Source organism: Macrosteles quadrilineatus, unplaced genomic scaffold, assembly GCF_028750875.1.
Source record: "Macrosteles quadrilineatus isolate MER2022 unplaced genomic scaffold, UCM_ALF_1.0 Scaffold_2__2_contigs__length_208266976, whole genome shotgun sequence".
Taxonomy (NCBI): domain Eukaryota; kingdom Metazoa; phylum Arthropoda; class Insecta; order Hemiptera; family Cicadellidae; genus Macrosteles; species Macrosteles quadrilineatus.
Window position 1 is genome coordinate 112,632,510 of NW_026542595.1, and position 17,977 is coordinate 112,650,486.

General features: G+C 32.8%; 1 protein-coding gene across 1 annotated transcript in view; it reads right to left on the minus strand.

The window, feature by feature from the left end:
• Positions 1-3,335: 3,335 nt before the first annotated feature.
• The window catches only part of LOC128986210 (protein takeout-like), a 29,454-nt gene continuing 14,812 nt past the window's right edge, over positions 3,336-17,977 (minus strand). Inside the window, exons 2-6 of the mRNA XM_054406430.1 lie at positions 13,921-14,013; positions 9,881-10,019; positions 8,139-8,272; positions 5,546-5,695; positions 3,336-4,164 (exon numbers count right to left, since the gene is read on the minus strand). Of these exons, the coding sequence (XP_054262405.1) occupies positions 4,013-4,164; positions 5,546-5,695; positions 8,139-8,272; positions 9,881-10,019; positions 13,921-14,013 (668 nt within the window). The 3' untranslated portion in view covers positions 3,336-4,012. The remainder of the gene's footprint in view (positions 4,165-5,545; positions 5,696-8,138; positions 8,273-9,880; positions 10,020-13,920; positions 14,014-17,977) is intronic.

The window sequence follows — 17,977 nt, forward strand, 5'->3', positions numbered from 1 at the left end:
ATAAGTCCTTACCGCTTAGTTAGTTTTACCGTGTATCAGTTGTGTGTTCATTTGATAGGTAAAAAATACAAGTATAAATATTATGTTTTTGATAAGGACGTTTTGCAGGAGAATTTAAGCAAAAAATAACGAAACGCTTCGTTTATTTTCACTAAATAACGAGTCTTGAATTCATTACTGTACCAAACTGTGAACGGAACATTCTACAGTAAATACTACTTGTCTCTTGGCAAGTTTGACCCTTAAATATTTCCACAGTTTTGAGTCCATCTCCGGAAACTGAAGAACCGAGCTGTTTGTACTCAGTTGCGGCTGATAACTGGAAAAGTTTCACCACTTAATTATTTACCTTTTACCAAACGTGAATCCTAGTAATAAAATGGTTAAAATTTGTAGAGACGGTTGGATTCACATATTTATTCAATTTTCAGTAAGAATCTTAAAGCCTCAATTAGAGTAACAAGATAAAATATTTATTTTACCTACAGTTTACAGACAAAACAGGCCTCCTTGCACTGATTATAACTCTCAAAGTAGCTGATTTATGTTTTTACTTACTTTGTCACACTCATTTTACTTTGCCGCACTCATGTTGCTTTGCCGCACTCATTTTACTTTGCAGCACTCACTTTACTTTACCGCGCTCCAATATTCCAACCAAACACAAAATATACTTTTATTAGATACGTAATACGGGTATGCTTGAAAACAAGTTGGCAACACTTATTCGATCAGCTGGTGCAGTGATTATTGTCATTCCGTTTGACCATTGATATAACGACTTAACATAGCCTACAGACCTGCTGTTGCATGACAACAGTTATATTCAGATTTTGGTTCATTATATTTGTGAAATTGCATTCAGGTTTTGATTTGTTAGTTCATGAAACAATTTCATTTAGGTTTTGATTTGTTTGTGAGACAATTTCATCTAGGGGTAATTTGATAATTTGTCAAACTACACAGTATAAGTTGACCTGTACATACATTAAATTACCCAATATTTATGCTTTATAGTAACTGTAGGAAAAATATAATGTATAACACGAGCGAAAAGTATCATTTCTGCACTCGATCAAACATTTCTCTCCAGTACAGCAAAGTACGACTATGCGCACTAGTTACCCAAATAACCATTTCCTACGAAATTACAAATCAAAATACTGTTTTTTACTCATGAGGAATCAAATTACATTATTCGAAAGATTAATTATAAAAATAAAAATTATACAACATATCCGGTATAAGGTACTGTACATCGCGAGGAGTGCAAAATCATCTTTACTAGCAATTTTATTAACTTTCACATCCCTTGAGGGAAGATTCAACAAAACTAGTTTTCAGAGCTTTCTGAGTTGTTAAACACTATAAACTGTGCAACATATGATTGACAAACCTATCAAAACGTAAGAATGAACACATGAAGGTGAGAGCTGTGAGAGACAGTTTCTATTATCAGACTTTGATAGAGCTGTCGCGGCAGAACTGGCACTTGTTTTAACTTTGATTACAAATACTCCACTTCACGGTGTAAAGGAATTTCAACTCGATCGTAAATAAAAATGACAGATTTTTCATTGAGCCCCTCCACGTCATTTGGAAAAAAATAAACTAGCAACACAATGTATATTATGTATATAAATCAGAACCAAAGTTATCACAAGTTTTGACAGATCGACGACGGCACGTGATTGGTGGAGCCGATAGTGACAATAATTGGCGGGAAACATGATTTGTTGTGTCATTAATTGTCGTTATTGGCGCGTCATATGTTGCCACTAATGGCGGATAGCGACGTGCGGTGGAAAACTTCATTGTTATTTGATAAGTCAATGTCCGATACAAAAGTCGGTTTAGTGTTGAAAGTGTAGAGCTTGAGAACGTTAGTTCACTATGATAACTTGTAGGCCTAGTAGCGTTTATTCTAAAATATTACGCTTGGAAATAAACTATTATAAACACTGGAACAGTTAGAACCTAGTGTCTTTGACTAATGTGACTATACATTCTACCCCATGTTAAAGTTGTCACCAGTTTTTAATCAAAATTTTCTTAGTTGATGTGATTAGGTCAAAGGCTTTGACAGGGTAGGCCTCGCCTCCACATTCTAGGACCCTAGGCTTTTACCAGGGATCGTTTTTAACATTACTTCAGGCTAGTCCTAGAGTTTGCGGCGTCATATGGATAAATCCCAATTCTGATTGGCAGGATTCGAACCCAGAACCTCAGGGACGAAAGCATCACACTCTAACCACTTGACCAGCATGCTCCCCCCATGTGTTACGAATTAAGTGCATTGACACCATGCAGTTTCCAACTAGAGGTTTCAAAGTTAGGTTATTGATTCATCTTCCACTTAATTATTTACCTTTAGCCAAACGAGATCCTAGTTACTTAACTTAGTTCTTCCTAGTAACTTACCGAAGAACAGAAGTTGTAAGGTAGTTTTTTGATTTTGTACCCACATTTTTTAAATGCGAAGAACAACGATTCATAAACTATGACTAAACCTGAAGAAAATATTGTAAGCTATGCTTTACTCTATATCACAGGGAGAATAAATAACTCAACGCAAATAGACAGAAGTAATAAGACCAGTCAGTTTCTGTTGGAGCTATTAGAATTGCAAATGCTTTCCCAGAGTTTGAGGTATTTCAAGTGTGGCATAGATAGATTGAACAATTTAGAATCAGCTGATTACAGTAGGAAATATTGATTAGATAATCAAATCTCAAGGACTTTAGGATGTAAAAAAACATTCCAGATGATTGGACCTAAATACTAGAAAAAGAATTGATCGTAGAATTAACACAGAATGAGAATAGATTTCCAATGTAATGTAATAATTTGAAGCCAAGAAATTAGAATACGATCAGGACCATCTCACTAAAAAAAGGTGATAGTGTATTGGGTTGAATATTAATTTGATCGTAGCATTAACAGCTGATTGATTTATCACTTGACACAATATGAGAATATTTACATTAGTTGGTAAACTATGCAAACTGATTTGCTTCAAAATGTATACATTAAATGGGAAGTCTATTCTGTCTATAATCAATGGTAGTAATCAATTGGCAAGTGAACAAAGTTCCATGGTCCTCTATATTTATATAACGAAGTATATTGAAAAAATGTATACTAAAAGATCTCTCTGTCTCTTTCTCCTTCATACACTCACAGAAATATTTCATAACATATACGGTACTACTAAATTTTTACTACTAAACTAATTTTTTTTTGCTATTTTTTTACTAAAATTTTCGTGAGCTATTCTAGCAAATTTTACAACTTAACACCTGGTTTTAATCACGCAGGGAAATAAAAACAACATGACATTTCTACATAATTTATTCTTACCTAGGAAATATAATGAGTTACCCTATACAATTTAACATTAATAACACAGAGTCTTAAATAGTTGGTGCCCATCAGTCCTTATGGCACATATATATACACTATTAGCTAGCGAATATCTTCACACTCATACATTCACTTACACACACTCGCGTTGATAAATATGTCAACTCAAATCGTCAGTTAAAAATCATCAGTTTTAAACTTTATCAGCTGATAGTATCATAAGTCAATAGCTACTTAAACTTAAATATACATCAGATGATCGATTCACCAAATGAATTAATCAGCAAATAACTATGTCAGTTGATGGTGGCATTATTGAAAAACATTATTAAAAAGGTTCATTTCTTGGTTCTTTTTAAGCTGAATTGATTGGTTAAGTGATCAACCTAAGTTTTCATCAATTGACTGTACCATCAGCTTTTAGTTTTATGAATTGATAACCTCTTCAACTTTATTTGGACACTGAAAGCGTAATTAGACCTACACGATGAAGCACTTGATGACTCGATCAACTGACTTTATATCGTCCTTGGCCGAAATTGGTCAAATGACACTGTCAGCTGTTTTTTTCTTCTGATGAATCATCCAACTGATAACCTTCCCAGCTGATATGTTTTCCTGACAACTGACTGAATCCTTCGTCCTGCGGTTACAAAGGGAACAGATCCTTGTAGGGGAAGGAGGATGCGATGCCGTCAGCACTCTCCAGCATGAACTTGGCCAACGCCTTCTCTATGATGGGTCTCAACTCGTTTATGAACTGCTCAAAGTTGGCGTTGATCGCGCTGTTGATCACCTCACCTGCAACATGGCGGGGGAAACATAGAATAAAACATATTAATAAAGTGGGAAACAGAGAAATTAGGGGAAAAGTCGAAATAGTGGAGGGAAACATAAAAGTAGATCGAGGAAACATAGACAAATTGTAGGTTAACGTATAAAAAGTACGGATAAACAAAAAAATAGTGAGGAGAAACATATAAATAGTGAGAAGAAACATAGAAATTGTGAGAAGAAACATAGAAATTGTGGGGAGAAACATCGAAATAGTGAGGAGAAACATAGAAATAGTGAGGAGAAACATAGAAATTGTGAAGAGAAACATAGAAATTGTGAAGAGAAACATAGAAATAGTGGGGAGAACCGTAGAAATAGTGAGGAGAAACATAGAAATTGTGAAGAGAAACATAGAAATAGTGGAGGGAAACATAGAATTAGTAATCGATAGCTAGATAAATGACTGTTAAAGGAAAGTAGTCACGATAAACAGAGGTATTGGTCAATTAGTCAAATATTTTAGCTTAACTGGAAAATCAAAATAATCAGCTGTGTTCCCTAAATAATGAAAAGGAATACTTTACTGTACGAAAAATATTTAAATATGTTTCCCAGTTTGATAATGCACAAGCCTGATTGGTGTTATTGATTTAATCAGTATACTATATATTGATCAGTATATTGATCCTAGCTACATAATCAATTATTACCTTTTTGGCAACCATAATATCCTTAGTAAGGAGTATAAAATGAAAGGAAATACTTGTTGTGGTTTTGTTACTGATAACGCTCAGCTGTTTTTTTAGCCTGGACCATTTATATTCATGGTGGAATTATATTACTACCCATGTTTTAAGGCCCGAGACAGCCCCAGTTAGACTTTTAATATATATAATCGGGAATATATAAATTGGGACATTAATTGGTCAGGTGAAAGGATCCAAAATACAGACTTTAGAAAGACAATTGGTTGCCAGTTTCAGTTTAAAACAACGTATGGACGAGAAAACTAGAGACGAAATATTTTTTTGTATATTTCAATTTCGTTGTAAACAGAAAACTTTGTACTTTTGTCACTAGAAAAACGATATCTGTAATTTGTCAAATGAATGAAAACTGTTCTAAAATTGTATGCAAACTGTAACCATCTAACTCCAATTTTAAATTTGTCTTAACATCTTTTTAAAAAAGTCAACAGACATCCCAGACACAAACGAGAAATATGTGGGGCCTGCAGTCACTGTTTTCACATACGAATCTGCCGGTGTAGACGATGTTTTAGACAAAAACTATATCACTCAGCCACCCAGAAATCTAAATACATTCTAAAAAATGCCCGTTAATCACATTCATTGTTAAAAGCCCCAAATAATTGTATAATTAACAATCTAAACGAGATACTTACCCAGCACAGCTTCTCCTCCAAACAGATTGGCAAGATGAAGCTGTCCCTGAACAACTTTAATCTTGATCGTCATCTTGTTGTAGTGAAGATATTCTTCTCCTTTTCTTTTGACGATCAACCCGCCAAGTGTTACATTGGCTTTGGCGTTGACTGAAACGGGATAAAGGAATGTATTCTGACATAAAAATAATTTCATAACATATCAGTTTTTAAGTGTGTATAGCTGGTAAATTATAATATTCCAGCATAACCTAAGTAATGTCATAGATAAAACCTACTCCCTTATAGTTTTCCCATCCTTATGGAACAGCTGAAGCCAATTTTATCGTTAGTTCTGTCCGGTGTACTGCAGATGTCGTGTTTTGTTTACAATTTGTTGCTTGTTATTTCAGTCATTTAAAACCTCGTTTAGCCAAATAAAACGATAAAATCACAAACAATAACTCATCCTCTAGTTATATGACCAAACAGAAAAGCACAAACCATGAAATTAGTCCTAAAATAATAGGAACTAAATTTTGTCGACACCATCCACCAGTGTCACTGGACATGAACTAGACACGGAAAACGAGCTTCAAAATTTACGATGGGATGAGAAGTATATTTGTGTTGGTTAGTTTATGGTAATGTCGAAACGAACTGTCAAAATGGACGTAGTTAGTGAGCCACTGACAGATTGCGCTGAACAAATTATTTATTTCTGTCGAATCACTTGCTTTTTAACCAAGTTGAGCTCATGGGGACAACTAATTGTAAGTTATACCATCTTTTATCTTTATGCCCCAAACTATCTCAGTAGTAAAAGAATGGTAGGATATGAAATTTTGGACACTAGTGCACTCTGTGGCTGGCTCACAGAACTATGTTCTATTTTAATAAAAAACATGTTCATAACTGGTTCATATAGATAGGATGTCTTGGTGAAACTGCTTTATTATCTCAAAGACAAAGTAATGGATGTACTACACATAATTTAAAAAGTGTTGTACAGCTTATGTCTAAACAGTTCTAATACACTTCCAAAATAGTTTTCCAACTACTAAAGTAATTACTTTACAGATTACTACCAACACAACTACAAACGCAACATGAAGACATCCACGTAACAAAAAAAAAAACTCTTTATCCAGAGTGTGTATGTAAATCTCACGCACGTTATGTTAACATTATTATTGTAACGAAATTTAAAATTCTGGTTTAGTCATATTTTATTTGATCTATTGGTTGAAATATGAATTTAATCTATAATTTTAAAATATTGTAGTTAAAAAAGTTATTCATGCTTTACACATTTATTTTAACAAAGGTGAAATTGATGGCGGATATCCTCGTATGTTCTACACTAAAGTAAAGGCGGTGTCTTAAAAGTAAATGGAATACATCGCGAGGTCTAGCGGACAAGACTGGAACCAACTGCAACTACTTTCACTATCCTCCGTCTGGTAGCAGCAGCTACCTCGAAGTCAGTACAAAGTAAAAGAATATAAACTAAGTGCCTGATCTACATACATGAATAATTATTAGGAATAATCTTAAACTTCATACAATCAACATCCCTTCCATGAACATTCCTTTTTCAGCCATCCTATTTAACAGATTTTTACGATTGAGGTGTCATTATAAAGCTCATGTTCTAGCGCGCAAAAGGTAATTTACTTTAGGGCTTCGCCCTCTCACGTTTAATTTATTTCCAAGTCCATTTTCAAAGACCTAGTTTCGCTGGCCAACAGTATTTACAATGGTTTAAATGAGAATTGTTATTAACACCTGTTTCTTCAGTTAATTTTTTAACCATAGTCAGACTGTTAACAAGGGAGTAAACAGATGTTACAAATGTACATTATGTAGGTTACATTTTTGACAATAATTGTGGCTTAATTGGGGTAGGTAAATCACTATGTATAGTGTAGATCTAAAATCAACAAATTTATTGTAAAATAGTAATTCTATTCACTTTATCGTTAAAAACAAAAATAGTCTTAAAATGTAGCCTAAGTGGGTATTGCACAGGATCATTTTACCTAAGAAAAAGGTATTATACACTTTTAAACTGCGCAATTTTCCGGGTTCAACGTCTGTACTCGTTTATGGTAATTTAATATAATGAATCTTGGAAAAAACCAAAAGGTACTTTAAAGTTAGATTTATTAAGGGCGGCATCGATGAGCTGGTTATTTCACCAGCTGAATATAAGAAAAAAATAAAATTACAATTTCCAAACGATAAACTTGTATTGTTGACATGTCCAAGAAACTAAACTATTTCCGCTTTGATGAGAGCACTGACCCGACCCACATTTCAGAAACTTTGCTTACTTCTAAAAAACTTATTTACCCCCTTCCAAAATGGTAAATTGGATTGTAAACAGAATAAATTGGGTCGCAAAACAAAAAGTTAAATTATTTTATACACAACAACTACACTTCTAAGACAAAAGATTGAAGTAAAATATTCAGTAAACTAGTTTGTTTGGTTACTTGTAAAAACTGCATATCATTTAATATTATTATATCACAATGCAAAACTATTGAATAAAATGGGGTTTTATAAAATATAATGTGTTATTTTTCGAGCTTTCACAAATTGTGCTTACATATGTCTCCTGTAAGTCTCCCCTTTCCTCTGATGGGGATGAGAAGAACTCTGCCATCGATGACGTATCTTCCGTCCAACACTAGGTGAGGGAGTTTGATGTTAAACTGATATTGATGGGTCTTCAGGTTCACACTGTAAAACAAAATATATCAGTTGTGATATTGACTATAACTGATATATCCAATCTTAACCATAGAGCTATAGACATCGTGTAAGATTTTTCTTGTTATTGCATTATTGACGAAGATTTGTCATGCAGCAAACCATTGCATATTTGAGTTGACAAGCATACTGGAGTTCAATATGAAGTCAAACTTCTTAAACAAAAGGTGCATCATGTTAGACAGGACAGAACGAGTTTATTGTTTTGGAAAAGTAATCACAAAATGGCAACAATTTAGGTTTCCATACCCTCAGTTAAGGAATAACAGGCTTAGATAAAATGGCTGTAAAGTGCACTAAACATTGTCTTATTATTGATGGGATAAAACATCTTTATACGCCTAAGCCTTTATTCAGCAATCGAAGTTTGTATTTGTGACTTTTGAGAAAAGTTCAATACGTTATAGGAAAGTCTTTTGATGTTCAACTGGACTGCAGAGTGTCAAACATTATTGAAAACTTATTTGTCTTGTAATCTTTAAAACTATGTAAGGATACTAATGTTTCTCTGATTTTCCATTCTTAAAGTGAAGAGTTTCTGTTTAAAAAACTCGGTGTGACTCAAATTTCATTTCCTGTAAAATGACACACGAAATGTACACATTTAACATGTACTTGTTTGAATAATATGGAAATAATTGCATTAAAAAATCATAATTAAATGGTTTATATTGTATTGTGATTTTTAGAATACCGGTACTTGAACTTGTGAAATTCTATAAAAGAACTAGCTGACCCGGCGAACTTCGTATCGCCTAAGTTATAGGTTTCCCCTAAGACAGACCGATGGAAAGAAAGTACCGTTACGTTTAATTTTCAAGATGATCTCGTTCGCATCGCTCAATCACGTCCTGGTTGAAGTTCGTTCGCTACGCTCACTCACCTTTGGGTTGGAGCTCGTTCGCTGCGCTCACTTGCCTTCAGGTTAGCTCGTTCGCTACGCTAACTCGCCTCCAGGTTGAAGTTCGTTCGCTACGCTCACTCACCTTTTGGTTGCAAATTAGCTGTTGTCATAAATGTAAAAGAAATAATAGTGCTGCACCCTGTTGGTAATCCTTGTAACTTTAATGCTATTGAACATCATAGAACAGAACCAACTTGTTTAATTGAAACAGCTGTTAAGATTCATTAATTCCATTTCTCATAAGGTTAACATGGGAAACTCCAGAGCCACTGGGGCGGAGCCCTTTTAAGAATTTCGAAACGGGAAATAGTTTACGTCCGATTCGCATACCTACAGAATTTACACACCAAATTTCATAACGATCGGTGAAGTCGTTCCGGAGGAGTTTGCAGACAAACACTGTGACACGAGAATTTTATATATTAGATAACCTTATGAACATCTCTTTTGTGATGAGAGTTAAAACAACCTGTTGCCTTCTCAAAATATAAATATTTTACTTCTCATTACAATGAGTAACTTCTCAAAGAGAGCAAATTGATAATTCTCAGTATAAGAAACTAGATATATTTAAGAAAAAAAAAGAAACACTAATCCTCTCTCTAGACAAAAAGTTGTAATTTTTCAAGACAGCAAGATAGTTTCTTATACTTTCTAATTCTCATGAAACTCACTTTAACTTGACCAAGGTGAAGTTGGCACACCCGTGCACCTTAAGGTTTTCTGTGGTGATCTTGAGTCCACTTCCCTCTGCGGCGACTAACTCCTTGATCACCAGGGGTTCTAGAGAGGGAACCTTTAGCTCAGGTATACCTGCAGACAAAGGGTGGCTAGAGATACCTTTATGAAAATGCATACTTTAACTTAAGTAGTCCATCCGAAGAAAATCCCACACGAATATGGGAGGAGAATGAGTTTTGAATGGAGTTAAAATGCCTTGTGTAGCTTTGTTACTGATTAGCTGATTTATAACCAAGACCATTTATTTAAAACTCAATGATCAAGGACAGCGGGGTATACCTAATTAAAGTCATAAAATTGTTTATGATACTCTAAAAACAGGGATTTTTACTTTCTCCTCCTATACCATAGTATTGTTTTCGTCAACATTTTCGAGTTTAGGTTTTGAGTGAATATAGGCCAATCTGTTTTGGGTCCCTAACGTATAGTATATAGTATGTTGTAGCACTTTAAATTCTGAACAAAATGGTGTGACTCCCATTTCTGTAAAGATTACGGTTCAAAAAGTATTGTAAATTATGTTATTTTCCCATAAAAAAAACCCCCATAAAATAACGAAAAAATCGTATTTTCTCGAAAATGGTCCAAACGGATTTCTAAAAAATGTAATATGTTATAGTGAAAAAATCCAATTTCCGTAAAAATTGCGGTTCTAAAGTTGTTGTAACTTATGTTATTTTCCTATAAAATAACAAAAAAATCGGATTTTTGCAGAAGAGCTGGTTGTGATCAAAACTAATATGTCATGGTCCTTATAATTCTAAAAAAAATAGTACAACACCCCATTGCTGTAACAATTCCAGTTCAAAAGTTATTGCAACTTTTGTAATTTTTAACTATAAAATACCATATTTACTCTCACCGCTTACTCATGATAAAGGTTGTTGACGATCTAATGGAAGAAAGTATGTGTATGAAGGTAAATAAACGGTATCAGCATTCTTATGCTGATACCGTTTATTTACCTTCAGACTGCCATAGCAAAATGTATTAACAAGCTAAAGAATTTTGTTTTTAAAGGAATACGTAGATATTTTCCATGTTTTTCTAACTAGTTCGGTCACTTTTCTGTAGAGCTAAAACTCGAATGTCTGAACTTTTTCCCAACTGTAGTAAACAATCAAAAAATGTCTGACATGTTTCAGTAAAGAACCAGCTGATATTATGATATAAAGCACTCAGCTACAAAGCTAATTTAAAACAAAAAATCATTACATTTTAAATAATGATTCATTATAAATTCAAAAATAGTGTACAGTAGAACCTCGAAACAAGACTCATTGGAAATATAAGACTTATCAATTGACTTCTTATCGAGGTTTACAAAAGTATGTGATTAATTGTGAAATGAATTCAAGGGGATTTTAAAATGACACTTAATTTGACTTATTATCGAGGTTCCACTGAATCATCTACACAACTCAAGCAACACCACAAACATTGAAGTATTCCAACGTCAATGAAGTTGTCAATGATTCATGAGCAGACCAAGGTGAAGTTCTGCACAATCACTCAAGTGTGCAAAACGGGTGATTTCCATTCAACCCGTTTGATGGGAGAGTGTTGATTTTAGAAATGGCGGGTGATTTGCAAACCGCAATCAAAGTGGCCGTGGTCGTTGAATATAGATAATGTGCGTCACAAGTGTGTGACTAGCAATAATGAAAGTGTGATAATTGTGTGCTGTTTCTAAATGTTAGCATTAGTCTTCAAGGTTGGTGAGTGCGATTTGTGTTAGGCTCGAAGTTTATTTTGAACTTGTGACTACTTTTGTTTTGTACTAGTTCAGAGGTAAACTAATGAAAAAGTTAAATTAGAATTCATTTTTGTATTGCTGTATGTTGATTTATGATTATATGAAGGGTTTGGTTGAAATATATGCTATTCCCGAGGCACCTACAATAATATGCTTTGTACAGGGTGGTAATAAATTATTGGACACATTTTAAGATTATATAAAAAATAACCAAGCAACAGAAACATGGGAATTGTTTCATTGAATAGCAAATTTAAAACTGTTTTATCCAGTTACTGCAAAACAATGATGATATAAATGTAATTAATTTAAAAAGTTGTTATAAAAAGTGTGCAAAAATCAAACAGTGAGTGTAAGTTATGTTTTTTTCTCAATGACTTGTGTTATGGCATACTCAGCATTGATAGCATGGCAAAACCAACAATGGACCTTTCTACACCAGCTGTGTATGACATTTGGTGAATCAAACCTTAAACTGACTTAGCTAAGTAACAAAATAACTAGTGTGCAATAAAAAGCAAAGTCTTTGGTTTCAATGAAAGTAAATCTGTAAAAACTGTTCGAAGAAGGCTTCGTTTAGAGTATGGCAGTAGTTCTCCGTGTAACAGTTCTATAAAATGGTGTTACAGACAGTTCAAACGACTGGGAAGTGTCCAACATATAGTCTAAAGGGTCCTCACCTCAGAAGAACATAACTTACAATAAAAGTTTAGATGACTTTTATAGTATCTTCAAAACTACCGGTACATTTCATAATTGCTGAAATTTTTTAAATTTATTTTTGCAGTTACTGTATAAAACTGTTTTAAATTTGCTATTTAATTAAATAATTCCCATGTTTCTATGTTGCTTGGTTATTTATTTATTTTATCTTAAAATGTGTAAAATAATCAATGACCCTGTATTACAGGTTAGGTTATTCCAACATTACAGAAAATGCAATAAATTCGACTTTATTTGCAATATAACTATACTACAGTCCGTTTAGTAAAGTATCGTTGAATAAATACTTCTTTTAGTAAAATGTATCATCTATATCCCTATGCTACTTTTGTCTTTATTGTTGTCCAGTTTTCTTGCGTTTTATATTCTCTCAGCCTCTTAAAAGTTCTTGTTATCAACTTAATACATTTATTTTATAACGTTCTGTCAACGCAGTCTTAACTGTTTGTATGGCTGGGTGGTTGAGTGGTTATAGTGCTTGCCTGATAATCAAAATGTTGTAAGAAGGATCCTGAGAAAAGTCAGTAGCTACTTAGTCAGTAGTATACTTATCCTTCACTCTAGGTCAAAATACGCACCTAGGTGGCGTCCCCATTTAAATTTATAATTATAATGATAGCTATTTCAAAAATCACTGAAGTAAACATCAAACTAATTGAAATGCATGCATTAAAACTATAAAGTCATTAAATTACTGCTCTGTCTAAGTTTTATTTATAATCTACAAAAGATCTAGCTGAGAAAGCATTTTAAAACGAATCCTTTGGTAAGATGTTATACCCAACCAGTTCTTTGTCTCTTCGTAGATATTGTTTTTATTTTAATTTTAACCTCTTACGAGTTTTTGCCACCAACAAAAAAAAAAAAAAAAAAAAAAACAGCCACAACTGACTACGGTTTATAATGGTTTGACAATGCGCTCTTTGATATTTGGTAAAAAAAAGAGTAAACCACAAAATTTATCGACAGAAATGGTAACAGATATTTATACAATTTCCAACACATTGCACTAAAACAAAACTACTATTAAGGGAGTCTTGGAAAGATTTATTAGAATCAAATAGGTTCGATAGAATATTTTAGTTTCAACTTTTGGAAGTGAGAGCGACTAACGGAAAATTCCAAATGTTCAACGCCAATCCTCAAAAGCTGGTCTTTTATGTAACAATTCAACCGAATCATTAAACATCGTAAAACTATTCAGGAGCTACACTGAAGAGAGGTTTGAGCGAGAAAAAGACAAAGACTTTTCTTATAACTTGTTTCCCCTTTTAGAAACTACAAACATCTTCAGTCATTTTTAGTACTTATGATCAGCAGATAGGTTTCCTATAAAGACATCCTTCAGGTTCCTTCGTCGTGGCACAAAATATACTTGCACTGTAACGGCATTTTTCTACTCATTTGAAAATTTAACTTGAATGTCCTATATCAACATTATAGTGTAATATATTTTATTTCTAAAGTATGGTATTTATACAAAAGATGACATACCTCTTCTAAGATACGGCCTGAGTTCTTCTATGCTATTTCGTATACATGTCTCAACTTGAGGATCATTCCTCTTGCAAACGTGGATGAAGTCGGCTGAAAAACGAAAAACAAAATTATTAAATCAAATCCCCTTGATAAGTTCTTTAGCTAAGGTAAGACTAAACATTATATTTCATAGATCATACCTAGTCATACTTATTATCATACATATTCATAGAAAATGTCGGCCTTAGGCACTAACAAGACTACAAGATCGCGCCACTCATCCTTCACTCATATTTGGGATAAAAAACGCACATAATGGCGTCCCCATCTTAAATAATTGATAATAATAATTGATAAATACTTACTTAGCATGCATAAGTATGAAACATTTTACTAACAATATATACATCAGTAAAATAGTTCTAGAAATGATATTGATTTGTTGTAAGAAATATATTAATCACCTTCAGAGCGTGAATTTGCTAGTTTCACCTTTGGCTTTTTTATATGGATATAATAAAATGTATCCAGACGTTTGCAATCATTCTTAACCTAGGCCTACAATGGAAACTCCAAATTTACAAAACAGAAACTTCATTTTATCAAATAACCGTGCAAAAACTGATAGTAAAGAAAAGAAAGGGATTCACAATAAGAGTTTACAATATAGGGAGTTGAATTTAATAAATAAAAGCTTTAGGCTAGTACAAAAATTTTAATTTAGGCTCAGGAGGTTTATTACATGGATCTTTATCTCAGGTTGGGGTGATCGGGCGGCGTTAGAATTTAATCTTGTGATTTTACAATTAAATTTGGTTTTTAAATATAAATTATTTTAAAATTCTTTTTCTGATTGGTTGAATTAACGTTATGGAATAAGCTTCTAATAGTTTCTTGATTTCAAAATTTGGTACAAATTTCCAAAAGTTAAGGCCTAAAATGTTCTAATGGCTTCCAAGAAAAAGGTTCTACAGGAGTGATCTCACTAATTTAGAAGTCTTCTTCACAGGTAATGAAATAATTCTTGAGATTTGTAATTAATGTTTGTAAAACAAGGACGAATCTTCTTTCATTAAGTTTCACTAATTTTATTCAAATATATTTTTTTGGGATAAATTTTGATATTAAAATATACCAGTTAAACATTCATATCTTCACACTAATTCAGCTCTGTTGGAATTGAGGAAGGTTTGGTGCATTGTTGAACTCAATCACATGTCAATGCTGACTATATCACTGTAAACTTTTAGGTCAATGTTCAAACATATATTATAAAATTTACATTTGCTTAAAAGCTAATATTGAATTTTGAAAAGTTATTTAAGTAAAATTATATTAAATTTGAAGCATTTTTGTTACAACAGGTTATAGGTTATAATATATTTACATAATTAGGTTATTTAAACATTTTCTATATTACATTGTATTGAATCAATTACCTATTGGTCTGCTTGGACAATTATTAAACATGGTTTAAAAAAGGAGATGATTGAAATATAAATAAAAAGAAAAACATATGGTGGAAATTAAATTATTCTATGGAAAATATCAGTGAAAATATTGAATTGATACACGTTCAGATTTTGAAAATAAATTGACAACGTAATTTTTTTTACGTTTCTGTCAAAACCTTTAACCTGCCTAACCTAACCTAACCTAGCCTTTAATATGAAACTGTATGTACACAAAGCAAATGCAAATTAACCAAAAACAAAGAAGGCCTACTACATAGTAGAACATTGCAAGCATATCTGCATATGCAATTAGCCATTGCTATGCTGAGCTAAATACCTCCATTACACTAGCAATAACCATTAAACGGTTAGTTGCATCATGAGGAAAACCAACAGAGTAAAGACAAATTGCACTCTAAGTGCACACAGTGAATGTAGTCTATATAGTGTTGCGCTATGAAACTGCATGCCATAACACACTGAAGAAGAACCAAGCGAAAAAAAAATCCATCGAACTAAGCTAAGTACTCTTGAAACGCAATGGAAAATTAATAGAAAAATGGATCAGGTTTTCAAAAAATATCCCCGCTGCAGAAGAGTAAGCGAAACTCTGCACACTAAGTGAATTGTAATTTGTCAGATCTGAGTTGTAATTCAATATTTTCATAATCAAGTCATATGGATTCCCTCTTAAAATAACATATGGTTTTTCGAGTACTTAAGCCAATTATAGTCATAATTGTTGTATATTTTTTAAGTAAGTTATATTGACATGAGTTACTTTGTAAAACAGTTTTTGTACTGAAAAACGTTCGTAAATCAAGGCATTTTATTTATTTATTTAAAATACGCACATAGTGGCGTCCCCATCTTAAATAATTGATAATTGATAAATCAAATTCTTGTAACGGTAAATACAATTGCAAACTGACTATGTAAACAGCATTATTTTACCAGTAGTAACGACAGGTATATATACTATATTATATACTCATTGAAAGTTAAAACTCCGGTTGCCGGTACCAAATAATCTAAAATTAACAACATTTACAAGACAGTATTATCAGTAACAATATGAATATATAAACTCACTGTATGATAACATTGTTTATGTCAAAGCACCATTGTACTAGCAACACTCGTTCCGGTTGCAACGGTGACAAAATATCTGAAATCTATATTGTTTACGTTGCAGAGTTTTGGTAACAGTCCAAACAATTGCATCGATATAAACTCATTGTTAACTTGTCATAGTTTATTTTAATACATGTACCGGTAACAATTGTTTCGGTTGCAACTGTTCCAAAAATATGAAATTGGCATATTTAGACACACATCAGTTTTATCAGTTACAACTAATTATAAGTTAACATTTTTTATGTTTTTTGTACCAGTAACAATCGTTCCCGTTGTAACTGTGACAAAATTATCTGATATTGACATTATTTACACCACAGTTTTATCAGCAACAGTACAACTGAATAAACTCATTTTAAGTTAACATTGTGTATTTCAAGGAATTGTACCATCGTTTATTTTAATACATTGTTGACCCGGTTACAATAGTTCCAGTTGCAACGGTGCCAAATAATCTGAAATTGACATTATTTACATTGTACAGTTTTACCTGTAACAGTAAAAACTATTGTAGTGAGACAAACTCGTTGTTAAGTTATCATAGTTTATTACACATTATTTTACCAGAAACAATCGTTCCAAAACGGTACCAAGTTATCAGAAATTTAAATCGTTTATAGTTTTTAAAATACAGTAACAGTAAATCAGGTTACAACGTTTGCTATCATCGTTTATTATACATTGTTGAACCGGTAACAACAGTTCCGGTTGCAACGGTTCCAAAAGTTGACATAATTTAAATTTAACAGTTTTATCAAAATAACTGGTTGTAATAAAATAAACCGTAACTTGGTTATGTTGTTGCATTGTTAGTACCTGTTAAAAAAAACTGTTCCAGTTGCAACGGTGACAAATTCGGAACCGCGATTGTTTACATCCCGCTATCAACTCATCACTCGTCGATTGACATTGTTTATGTAATTCCACCGGTCTCCGTCAGATAGCAGGTGCGTGGTGAGCCAACAATGCTGCAGTTACACAAGAAAACCGGTTCATGCTTTCTCCGCTGCTAAACTCACCGATCACAACACTAGCGCTCCGCATAACTTCCATCTCGCCGATATACAATCTTTATCTAAAAATCTATATACGAAGTTTAAAAAAACTATATAATAATAGGCAAACATGTTAAGTTCCTTTTTTCTCAGCTTGTGTGCATCGCTGGGAAAATCTACGCAGTTAGAAATATATTTTCCTGTAGATAGTCAGATTTCAAAATTAAGCACAAAAATGAATTTAAAAAACAACTAGAGGACCCATGCTGCTCCGCATCGTTAAAATAAATTTAATATCCGAGAAATAATCATGATTCATGATTTTTAATTGAGTAATACAGTATCTTAATCGCTTAAACAAAAGCCGATATTTCACTGAAAGTTCTTAGGCCAAAATATGTAGGATTATATAATATAACTGGTGAAATACATCTTAAATTGATGTAATAATTCGAAAATTATACAAATTATATTTAAGTCGAGTAC